The 12,744-nt window shown below is 44.9% G+C and overlaps 1 protein-coding gene across 1 annotated transcript; it reads left to right on the plus strand.

Annotated features, from left to right (window-relative positions):
* Positions 1-261, plus strand: GSBLH_T00001638001 (uncharacterized protein; the record flags this gene model as incomplete). Its single annotated transcript, XM_013040068.1, has 1 exon — positions 1-261. One exon carries the CDS (start codon positions 1-3, stop codon positions 259-261), a length of 261 nt encoding a protein of 86 aa, XP_012895522.1.
* Between the last annotated feature and the right edge of the window lie 12,483 nt (positions 262-12,744).

A 12,744-nucleotide genomic window follows, 5' to 3' on the forward strand; every position in this document is an offset into this window, starting at 1 on the left:
ATGGTAATCGACAGAGTGACTATGAAGGGAGAATCGCCTGGCACCTGCCTTGTCCTTGATCGAGTGAACAACATGCAAGAACGACGACAGTCTCCGTTGGTTGTATTGAACGAGGAATTTACGGAGAATGCACACATGAACATCGTGGTTCCCAAAAGTCGCAAATGGTCATTCTCGTTGACCGATAAGACCGGTGCAACGATTGCCCTGCCAATGCCGATTACAGTGTGCATTCACTTCCATGTTCTACACAATAAATGAGTCATAATCGTGCACTACCGGTAAGTGTGATTAACCACAATACAGTAATTCCGAAGAACAACGAACGATACCATGAAACGTTCAACACAGTGATCATGCCTCGTGACCTTGTGTACAAGATCACTTCGATTACATGCAAGATCGATACCACTTCTCTCTGGAACATTCGTGCAATGAATGTGGTGAAGGTTCAAATGCTGTCAGGGTTTGAAATGGTCTACAACGTCGGTCCTGGCTACTACTCGATTACCGAGTTATGCCGTGCGATAGCCGATTCTATCCAGGTAGACGATGTTAACCGAGCATACTTGAACAGTGACGTGGCGACCGCTGTTGACCTTAGTGGCGCACCTGATTACACGAGTATCCTCAAGTTGGAAGGTATCGTTGAGGCAGGAATGGTAGCGAGTGAACCCTACGACATCACGAATGGCATGAGTGTGATCCGAGTCTACAGTAGTATCAATGCTCAAACATTCGGTCTCAAGAGTCCGTTGATCGATAACCTGATTCATGTATCGATGGGACTGAACAACATGATCACCTGGGACAACCTATCGATCGATGTGATTGAACAATCGAACCTGGACTACATTGATTGGGTACTGACAGACGCGAATGACCGTCCGATCTCCTTGAATTCGAATGTGTACATCTCATTCACGATATCTTGTTACACCAAAGTAAAGTAGGGGAGACGGCAAAGTCGCCCCACATTGTTCCTCCCATAGTAAATGGATGAATACGTTGCTACAATTCCAATCATTCGATACAAGCCACACAAAGTGAAGTCGAGAAACATGATGGACAAGATGTTGAATCGTTATTTCGATAAAGTCGTTGAAAGTGAATTCAATCAACAGCGAATGAGGAGCGAACAATGGCGACAAAAGCGAACCTTGTTTGATTCGTACATGAATCTCTCACCCGCTGAACGTCGCCGTGTATCCGTCTCTGACATGCGTGGATATCAAATGCAGCGAATTGACGATGAGAACGTACTGTTGTACTCATTCGAGGACAATGTGGTCTACAATGCTAAAATTGACAATAAGTTCAACAAGATCATTGTCCAGTCTGTGAATCACAAGTTGTCTGACATGGAGAAACGAGCTATCTTTGATAATCCATTTGGATATGAACCAGTATCACCCTATCGTATCCGCTACCAGAGATCACAGGTTGGCGATGCACAAATCGTGAATATAACTGGTGATCTTGGAACTAGCATCAACGAAATGAAGAATGCTGCTGATGCCATAACGGTTGCAGCTCAACAGATGGGAGATAGTATCAACACAGTTACTCAACAGAATGCAGCGATTATCAATGATTTTGCTGGCTTGCGAGACGATGTGACAGAACAAGGTGATCCAAATCGAGATGTCCTGCTGTGGAATGACGATAATACTACGGCATATAAAAGAGGTGTGACACACACTACGAAACGAGGTAGTACGAAATATAGAGATTTGGTAGCTGAAGGTCGCGTTGAACGTGATCGGTGGTTGATCAAACCTGAACAACAACCTCTGAATGTGACGAATCAGATCGTACAACAGATGGATGTGAAGCCCATTATCGAGAAGTTGGATGAAGTGATTACTGTGATGAAGAGCTTTGATATTAAGGTGAACCTTGGCAATATTTATAATGCAATAGCTTATGTAGCACAACGAATCAATTTCCTGGAAGATAAGGACAAGGGTTATCCTAAGATGTTAGAATTGTTGGAAGGTGTACAAACAAAATTGACAAATACGAACGATGGAATCAAGTCGTTGAGTGATAAGTATGCTGAAGTGGCAAGAAGCATTGCAACAGGAGACGACAATTTGATCCAGAAAATTGGTGACTTGGTAAATCAACAGAAGGCTGTGATTGAGGAGAGTAATAGATATCTGCAAGGAGTCGAAGCTCGTCTCCAAGGAATTGAAAACAAACCTGATCCTCCTGCAATTGCTGATATCCAAGCATTGATTCCAACACAAAGTGAAATGCGAATTGATGGATTGACAGAGTTCATGAAGGCGCAGTACAATGATTTCTTGAAACAATGGCTAGAGCGAAACAGCTTCATTCAGCAATTTGTATCTGCTGAGTTGGCAAAAGCATATGATGAAATCAACAAACGGTTGGTTGAATCATTCAATACATTCACACCTTTGATTCAAAACGTGTCAAATGAGTTGCAGACTACGAATCAGAATCTGATAGCTCTTGGTAATGCGGTTGCAGAAGAGGGAAAGGCAACTAGGAAACAACTATTGGATGGTACGAATGCTCTGGGCAACCAATATGAACAAGGACAAGCTCAAACAACCAAGTTAATCAAAGATTCTACGGGTGCAATTGTTAATCAACTCACTGACAATCAGACTCAAACTAACAACCTGTTGACAAATGTTGGTAATGCAGTTGTTGATGGACATGCTCAAACTGGTCAGCTGATTACTACAATGAGTAATCATTTTGCTGATACTCAGCTGTCCCGGGAACAATTATATCAACAATTGTATCAGCAGAATATGAGAGGAATCCAGAACTTAATGGATGCCATTTGGCAATCATATGAATATTTCCGGAATCAGCCACAAATTCAACCTGTGATTGTACTGGACGGTCGTCAATCTGAAAGTGTAAATGCTAGTTTCACACCTCAAGCAATCGATCAAGTGAATCGAGCTGCAGCCTTGATTGACGCGTATGAAAGTAAAGATTCTAATGACACCAAGGAAAGTTGGGAAAGCGATGATACTCGCGAAGATTTCATTGCTTTCTCAAGTTTGCTTGCTCGCAATTTCAACAATCCTGTTTTCGCTCAATTTGCAAATGACCTTGGATTCTCACGTCTCTTCAGGGCTTATCGTGATCGAAATGAAGACTCCGAACTGATGAGTTTCTTCATACGAGTAGCTAATAGTAAGGATCTAACTCTCGATTATTTGAACTACATGAAAAACAAGATCAAACGGTTTGCTGTCAATGTAGATCAACAATTCGAGCAATATCTGCAAAATACGTACAACACGATCAAGGATATGTTCATTACACAGGGTTTCAATGGCTAAATGAAGAAGGGCAATATTCTTTTCACTTTGACTTCATGGAGCAGCTTCGCTGCTCCGGGGAAATCTACGATTTCCCCATTCATAAATGGCAATTCCATTCACTGTTGATATATCTGCCTTTTATGGCGAACCCGATTTCCGAGAACAGGATAGTGGAACGATTGTGGATCGACGCAAGACATTGAATCTACACAAGGAACTCGAAGCACCAGTAAACAACACACCAAAGAGAGCCAAGAAACGATCACCGAAGCGAGCTCCAGCGAAAAGTGCTGGTGCCATTGGCTTCAATGGGGCGACCGTTGGTCGCCCGGGAGGCAACGCTGTTGCCTCCCCCAAGGACACCGGTGGAGCCATTGGCTTCAACGATGTTAACTCAGGAGGAAGTTGTAAACCAGGCGGAGCACTGGCATTCAATGAAGCGCAATTGATGAACGAGCTGACCGGACTCAAGAAAGGTGGGGCACTTGGTACTCTCGCTGCCACGATCATCCCAGCGCTCATTCAGATGGCTCCACAGATCATCTCGAGTCTCAAAGAGCTAGTGAAGGGTAAGGAGGGAGGTGCACTCAAATTCGGAGGAGCTTCTGCTGTGTTCCTCAATGGAATCAACCCTAGCGATTACGACGACGTGTTGAAGACCATGAAAGCCATCGAACGACAAAGTAAAAACATCGAAGTCCGAGGTGGAGCCTTGTACGCCGGTTCAAGTCGTGTTGGCACGTTCTTCAAGAATGCCTGGAACAAGATCAAAGGTTGGTACGACAACAATGCCGACAAGTTAAAACCCATCACCGATATCCTGGTAAATGCTGGCACGAATGCCGCGAACAACGCGATCAACAAGGGTGTGAACTATGTGAGCAACAAGACAGGATCGGACACCGTGAAGCAGCTCGCGAATGTGATAGGTGACATGGCAAAGGATGGCATCGCAGACGTCGCAAACCAGATTCAGGGAAAGGAAAGCAAAGCCGGCACTGGTTACGATATTTCTGACCTGGACAACGAGACACAAGCAATTGAAGTCCCGACGAAAAAAAAGAATCGCATCCTCACAGCCCTTCCACAGAACGAGAACAAGATAAAGAAGTCAGTGATTCGAAGGAGAGTGTACTGAAGAGGTTATATAAGCATGGATACATGAATGTGGATGCTGAACCAATGACTTTCGATGAAGTTCGAAAACTGGCCAAGCAACTCGAGATACCCGACTTCGATGTGATGGAATTGGACAAGTACAAGAGACTGGCCAAGAAGTACAAAGAACCAGCGAATTGCATCATCTGGATACCCTTTGAAAACAATGGCAACCTCGGCCACTTCGTGTCTTGCTTCCGCGAACCCGATGGCACGCTGAACTACCAGGACAGCTTTGGCGAGATGAATGACTTCCCGTTGGCAGGTACGAACCGTGTGTTCCGTGTGAACAAAGTGAAATACCAGTCGATCTTTGCCAACAACTGTGGCTACCTGGCACTCCTTCACTTGTACACGCACGACGCTGTTGACCCAGCTATCCAGAGGTTGTAGGGGGAGGCAAAGCCTCCCAAGCTTCCCCGGGGGCACTACGTGTCCCCTTCTGTAACTATTGTACTTAAAAGAATTCAATACATAAATACAAATAGAAATGAAATTCGAAGAGATTGTCTTCTACGACTACAAGATTCGTATGTGCCTTGATAATGGTATTCGCATGTACCTTGTCTCTGATCTGCTGCGACAGTACAACGAGAAGCACGGTACAAACAAGCTATTCAAGAATTACCTACGAAATCAACAAGCCCAAGAAGTGATCGAACACCTGGCAAAAACAGGTGAAAATAGTACCAAAAACGGACAATCTACAGGTGGTCCGAATTCGGGCCACCTGTCAAACGAGGATCAAGAGGGTGAAAATAGTGCCAAAAACGGTCAATCTACAGTAGGCTCAGATCTGAGCCTACTGTCAAACGAGGGGGAAAATGGTAAGTTTGACATTTGCGACGTGATTCAGTATGTTTCACTCTCTGATTTTGGTGGTGCAAACAAGGGTTACATCATCTGCGAAGAGTTGCTTCACGCATGCCTCATGTGGGCAGATCCTGCATTTGCCTGCGATGTGTATAGATTCCTCACTCGTCTTCGACAGGAGGACAATGACTACCTTCGAAAGGCAAATGAAGAGCTGAGACATGCGAATGAAGAGCTGACCCATGAGAACGAAGAGATGACCCATGAGATCAAGGAATTGAAGGATCGCCGTGTGCCAAATAAAGTAGGTCAACAATGGTACTTTTTCATAACGTACATTATCGTTGAAAATGATGATAATGTGCACATCTATTCACAACATGTTAAATCAGATAAATGGAAGAGTACATGTTCCAAAATGGATAGAGAGGGACGTGTATGTGTGTATAGAGTGAAAGACATACCGAATGGTTTCACGTTCAAAGACGAGATCGATAAAATCCTTTTAGACTTGTGTAAGAAGTATGGTGGGAAAAAGGTACGTAAGACTCATTATACGATTCCAATGGATGTATGGGAAAAAGAGAGATTTGACATTATTCCAGAAATAGAGAAAGAAGCAAAGCAGACTCGTGTTGGCCTTGGTTGGCGAAGTGACTTGGATGGTTAGCCCAAAGTAAACATGGTCGATCCTTTTTTACTTTGGCTATGCCAGTCCATACCTCGATCGTAGTCCTTTCTTTTTACTTTGTCGTACATTGCTATCTTTAGGTTGATCCACGTTTGCCACGCCATCCCTCGGTTTCTGTACGAACTGGAATTCCTTGGTGTTGATAGCTTTGCTGTAGTCCTGTGGTTTGATTTCAACGGCTTCTTTGATGTCCAAGAGATTGTACGTACGTCCCTTATTCACTTTGGCTCTATCACTTCTCGCTATACCCTTGCCTAGTTCCTCTTCGAGTTGCTGCACTTGTCGTTGCTTCTCTTCCACTTCTTTGCGTTTTCGTTCATCACTCAATGCCTTCGGTAACTTCGATCGCATCTTGTTGATTGCTTGTTGTTTGCTACTCAGTTCGTATGGAACGTACTCGACCAACGAATCGTCATCCAGGTAGTACCATCGTGTGTGCATGCCCATCTGGATATCACGAAGTACCTCGCTCAAATTACTCGGTGGTGGTATCTTCATTTTGCGCCACAAATCCTCTCGTCCAAGGATATCGTAGTACAAGAAGATTCGAGTGGCATTATCGATGATCTTGTTGCTCAATCGAGAGAATCCTTGAAATGCAATGAAGCAACTGGTCTTTCGATGTCGACTCATGCAAGCCATGGTGTCCATGAAGTTCACCACCCAGTGATCGTTCGGCTTCGTGTACAAGTCGTCGAAGATGTAGATCGAGGGGTATGTGGTGTCATTGTAGATGGCCACACTTGATCCATCGTCATTCAATTGTTTGTACGCGACGTCCTCGCTATCCGTGAATTCTGGACGCACCTCACTATCGGTGTTGATCCATTGTGTCTTGATGCCTGCTTTGTTGGCGACATGTTTGAGCACTTGTGGACACTTGTTTTCATAGCTGACCTTTCCCATGAAGAAGCAGATCTTGTCGAACGAATGAGGTATCTCGTAGCACAACTGGTTGATGAGGAACGACTTACCCGACTTGGAAGGAGCAATGATGAGCGTGAATTGATTGAGGAATGTGTCCTGACAATCAAGTTCCCAGTCGAACTTCATAATGCCCATGCTCTCCTTGTTCTGTCGAAGATCCTGCAATTGCTCGTCAATGGTTTGCTCTGGTTGGATGTAGTCGGCTAGTTCTCGCAGTATTTTGGCATATTGCTTGCTCTTTTCTTCATCGGTTTCATTCTCCATCCGTTGTTTGATGGTATCCTGCATTACTTCGGCTTGATTGAGCGTATTTTCTGTTCTTCTTGTCAATCGTTTGTTGTTATAGGGACATCGATGGTTAAATCGTCTTATTCGGTTCTTGATCGAGAGTAGTGTAGTGTCTATGTTGGGAATAATGGGGTTGTCTTCCATTTATTAGGGAGGAACTTCGTTGCCCCTATTTACTTTGGTTATCACGACATCCGCGATGCCCAAAGTGAAAAAGGAATCTATCACACACAGGGGCAACTTCGTTGCCCCGGGGAAGCTTCGCTTCCCCTCACATACCTCTTACAAGAAATCGCAATCGAAGACACTATTCTTATCCTTGATCTTGATTTGCGTTGCTGTGAGTGATATGTACGAGAACTTATCACCATTTTTGCCCTCAAATTCATTGCTCGTACCAGTTACTACGATATCGATCGTTGCATCCTTATATTCGCGAAGATCAGTACATGGCACATTTCGTAGATCGATTTTGATCGGTTTCTTGTCGTTATTCACGATCTTCGTGTTCGGACTCAATTTCACTTTGAACTGGATCTCACCATCGTATTCGCTCCACGGCTGATTCTCTCTCTTCGTCTCATCGAGGATTCTTTTGAACACTTCCGATTGCTCCTTGGGCAGTGTGATGGAGAAAGTGTTGAACAGTTTCTTCTTGTCTGTTTCGAACTTTGAGTTGTCACCCACGAAAACAATGGTAGCATCGGTGATCTTGCAAACATACTTAGCCGATTCGCCTTCTTTCTTGAATCCATTCGAAGTGAGAGACACATTGGAAGCATTGGAAAGATCGAAAACCTGAATCTTGTTGCTCATATCTATTTATATTTATTTATTGAAATCTTTAAGTGATATTAGTTAGGCGTGGGGAAGCGTAGCTTCCCCGGGGGGCCTGCGGCTCCCCTTACGCTCCCACCGTGTTGGCACGGATCATGATGAGGTGCATCTGGATCGTCGCTGCAACATCCTCTTCCAACTCGATTTCGAACTGGATCTGATTCGATGCTCGCATCGGGAACCACTCGGCCAACGGGAAGGCGAAGATTCGGAACTGATTCAACCACGTCTTGTACGTCAACAGCGTGTCGTACTCGTCGGAACGACTATTGCAAAGATAGTCCATCCATTCGAAGAACGTGTGATCAATTCCATCAGGTGTGTTCGTGTTGTCCACATTGATGATACGCTTCTGTTCACCAGCGATGTTCAATGAGATCCGCTTGAATCGCACATCAAGGAGTTCCGAGAAATCGCCATTGTCGTCCGTGAACATCATGAACATCATCTTGACGGGGAAGTTGACCAACACACGATCATCGATGAATCCCTGTCCACTTGGAATACGGAACGTCTTGGTCATGATCTGGTTCTTCACCAACTGAGTGTCTTCAGGATCGAAGGTCGAATCATCACTCGTCTTGTAACTGTGATACCAAAGCGTGCATGTATCGAAGTATACACCGGTGAAAGCCGTGGCTGATGGAACAGCGTCCGGACTTGTAGCGGTATTGATTTTGCCAGCATCGATGTAGAAGTATGCATCGTCGTTCGTGGGATAGATCTGAGCATCCATCTGCGTGAGATTGATGAATCGTTCCTGAGAACAACCTTCGAAGATGTCTGCAAAGTTCACATTGATCGTCGTGTACGCCGTGGTCGAATTGTTCGGCTGTACGAACTTGAGCATGTTGTAGAACAACTTCCCACCATAAGGTCGACCCAGGATGGCCGCAGCTCTCTCGGTTTCATCGTCAGTATCGTAGTCCAATGCATCGTAGTAGATGTAGGACAGTTCCTTCAATCCTTCATTCACCACATTGTTGTGCTTGTTGTCCGTGAGCGCATTCAAGAGTGACCGGATCTGACCGATGTTTTCATTGTCAGCACTCAGAGGCAAGGACGCCAGGTTCTCACCATTCCAATAGGTGTACGTGACCTTCGTGTTGTTCACGATGCCCGACATGTTCTTCTTCACTGGAACATAGAATACCTTGGGTGAACCTGTTGCGTTATTTGCCAACCCGGTGATCTTGAGCTCTGAACGATTCATTCGAAGAGACTTGTAGAGATTGAAGTACACGTCATCACCGGATGGTGCGATCGTCCAATTGATCACATCGGTCGACTTGATGTTATTGGACTGATTGCTGAACACAATCTGCGATTCGTAGTTATGCACAGGAGGAATTGTAGTTGCCATTTACTATAGGGAGAAAAATCGTTCTCGCTATATAATAAATGTCAAGCACAGCAGAGAAACTTGTATATCTCCAGAACGGAGTATTCAAACGCAAGGAGATGACGACTGGTCTCCAGTACTACCATAATGGAGCATTCAAGACCTTCCCACTACCAAGTGGGAATGGCACCTTCGTGCTCAGCAATTACAACAACGACTTCACCTGGGTTGATTCGGGTGCCGTAGTACCTGAGCAGCCTGAAGAGTTCACCACGCTCGACAATTCGTACTTCAAAGGCAGTGACAACCAGGCGATTACCATTGATTCCAAAGGCACGATTCCGTACTTTACCAGCAATAGCACCTTCGGTGAGCTCGATCTGCCTAGTAGCGGCAAGTACGTGCTGAACATGGACGAAGATGGCAATCCTTCGTTCCTGTTATTCAGTGCGACTACGATCAACACGGCTATCGGTCTCGGTACCACATCGAACAAGTACGCGATTGCCAACTGGAACTCGACAACGAGCACTCGTACAAATCTGTTCCTGCCAGATCAGTCCGGGACGTACATCCTGAAAGGAGTAGAGGCTGGGGCTTTCGGAATTCAGTACACATTCGAGACAATGAACGCCTCAACTCTATTCCACGATTGCCTCGGCGTGCAGTCGACGAACCTGTGTCTCATTGCTTACAAGGGCAATAGTGCATTCGGTGTGAACGTGCCTGCGATGAATAACTCTTCTGGCTACTTCGTCTTCAAGAACGAGACAAATACTGAAGTACCCACAACGAGCATCCTTGACTCCAATGTAATCTATAAAGATATTCTTGGATGTACGAATGAAGAACAATGTATCGTGATCAATTATGGAACGGGTGTGAGCAAATTGACCATCCCGTCCAACTCAGGATCGTACTTGCTGAACGTGACTAGCAGTGGAATATCCTTCGAGCCACAGCCTGCCAAGCTCTCCAAGACGTTCACGTACTCTTGGTCTGGTAGTGGTCACACCGTCGTATCCGAGATACTCGGATCAGACAATTCGAACTTGACGGAAGAACTCATGTTATCTTCGAACAGCAAGTATCTGGTCACGATTAATTTGAGTCTCAAGTGTGATAACTACGAGCAGGCATTCGTAGGCTTTACAGACACGCCGACCTTGGTAATCACTACGTCTCAAGCAACGTTGCTGAAGACAACACTTGACAACCCAACCCCAACAATGAACGTCTCTGGCACATCTATATTTTCACCGTTAAAAGATGGTGGATTACAACTCGTTGTGACACGCGGTGGTGATACAACTATCTCGCACTTATACTCGAACTTCCAAGTCACGATTGTAGAACTTTAAGGGACAAAGTGAAATAAGGGCGACTTGGAAACCATAGCTTCCAGTCTTTTACTTTGGCGGTAATCGTTTACCCGATACACATTCGAGTTGATCAAATGCAACACCATCGATATCAATGATAATTATATCACCACCTAATGTCATCACACGATGACCTTCGATATCATAGATATTCTCATTGAAAGCACGGAGTTCAGCAATGTTTCGGGGAAGGTTCGCTTCCCCGGCGGGACTTTGTGGGAAGCCTTCGGCTTCCCGGGGCGACTTTGTCGCCCCACTTTGTCCCCCATACTTCACTATGTATTTATCATCATAACATGATTTCACAAGAAGATGTTGAAGATCGGGTGAATTTATCATCATATAAGGAGGATTATACTCATTATGATAATTTGTACCTTTGGGATCATCAACAATGAATTAATCATATCATGCACGTATTTACGTGTGATATCAAGACGTTCATCATTCATCCAACAGTTCATTTGTATTTCTATTTATGTTTACATTATTTAAATCTATTTAGGCATCCCTCATTTCACTTTAATCTCTGTCGGACTGATCGATATATCACTCCCACTGTCGTCATCGGATCCATTCTTCTCGTTGTACACGCACAGGCAGTGACATCTGTCCTTGCATTTCGAGTCAACCACTAGCTTGTGGTTCTTCCTTCCACTCATCCATTTCCATGCACTTTTCAGCCATTGAATAAAGCGGTTCATTTATGAATGAAATCAAGGAACTAAGGAAACCAGCCAAGCGAAAAGGTGCAACTCGAGTGATCATCAGTTCATTCAAGAGAAACATATACTTCATCGATCTCATCGATTTCTCTTCCAAACAAGACAAATGGATTCAGGAAGTGTTGGGCAGACAGAAGAGTACAGGATTCCACAAGAATCGTGGATACAAGTATGTCCTTGTATGCATTGATGGATATTCGAAATACCTGATGGCTCGGCGACTGAAAAGCAAGAGTGCTACAGAAGTCACGCATGCGATGAAGGATATCATTCAAACATACGGACCACCAAAGCATATTTGCTCTGATCGAGGTACCGAGTTCACCAATGCCATCTTTCGTACCAACATCTTGGACAAGTACGACATCACCATGTATCACATGGATTCAGCGAATAAAGCAGTACTAGCCGAACGAGCAATTCGAGATATCAAGGAAGACATCATGGTTCCATTCAATCAATCGAAAGGTGTGTGGTTCGACTTGATCGATGGTGCCGTTCGTCGACACAATGCAAGGAAGAACAGAGACATCGGATATACACCCACTGACATTTGGAACAACAACATCTTGTACACGGAGAAGACAGAACCATCCAACATGACAGCGAAGGACACAACACCTCAATTCGATGTTGGTGATTATGTTCGAGTGACACGAAGACCTCGCGTTCTGGAAAAGCGATCATTGACCAGCAAATGGTCTCAGGACTTGTATCAAGTTGTTGACATTGACGATCGATTCATGCCATTGATGTACGAAGTGAAGAATATGGAAAGCGGTAGCAAGCAGAAGTGCTATCATTGGGAACTCCTGGCAAGCAAATGCAAACCACAGCCAGCACCACCAGTCACGCGATCCAAGAGTCGAAAGGAACCCAATGCATTGCGAGATGCAGCAAGGTCACATCGACCCATTACGAGGAGTCAGAAACAACGTCGCCTAAATGTTCGAAAACGATCGTGATGCTCTTCACACCACCTAGAAGCATGAGAGGGAGATTCGAATACGTACGAAGGACAGGAGAGTTGCCCCCAACATTCACAACAGCATAACCAGTGTGAGACACAAGACTATTCAATGTATCGATGTACGGTCTGTCTAGGATAGGCGTGTTGTCAAACGTGACTAGCACTCGATAACCCTTTTCAACCACCGATTCGATTGACATGCAATCGTTGAACATGTCGTAGGGGGAGGCATGGCCTCCCCCGGGGGAAGCAGAGCTTCCCCCATTGTCAGGAAGGTACGTTATGACAGTCGTGGTT

This window comes from Blastocystis hominis (assembly GCF_000151665.1).
Source record: "Blastocystis hominis, Singapore isolate B (sub-type 7) whole genome shotgun sequence assembly, scaffold_12".
Taxonomy (NCBI): Eukaryota; class Bigyra; order Opalinata; family Blastocystidae; genus Blastocystis; species Blastocystis hominis.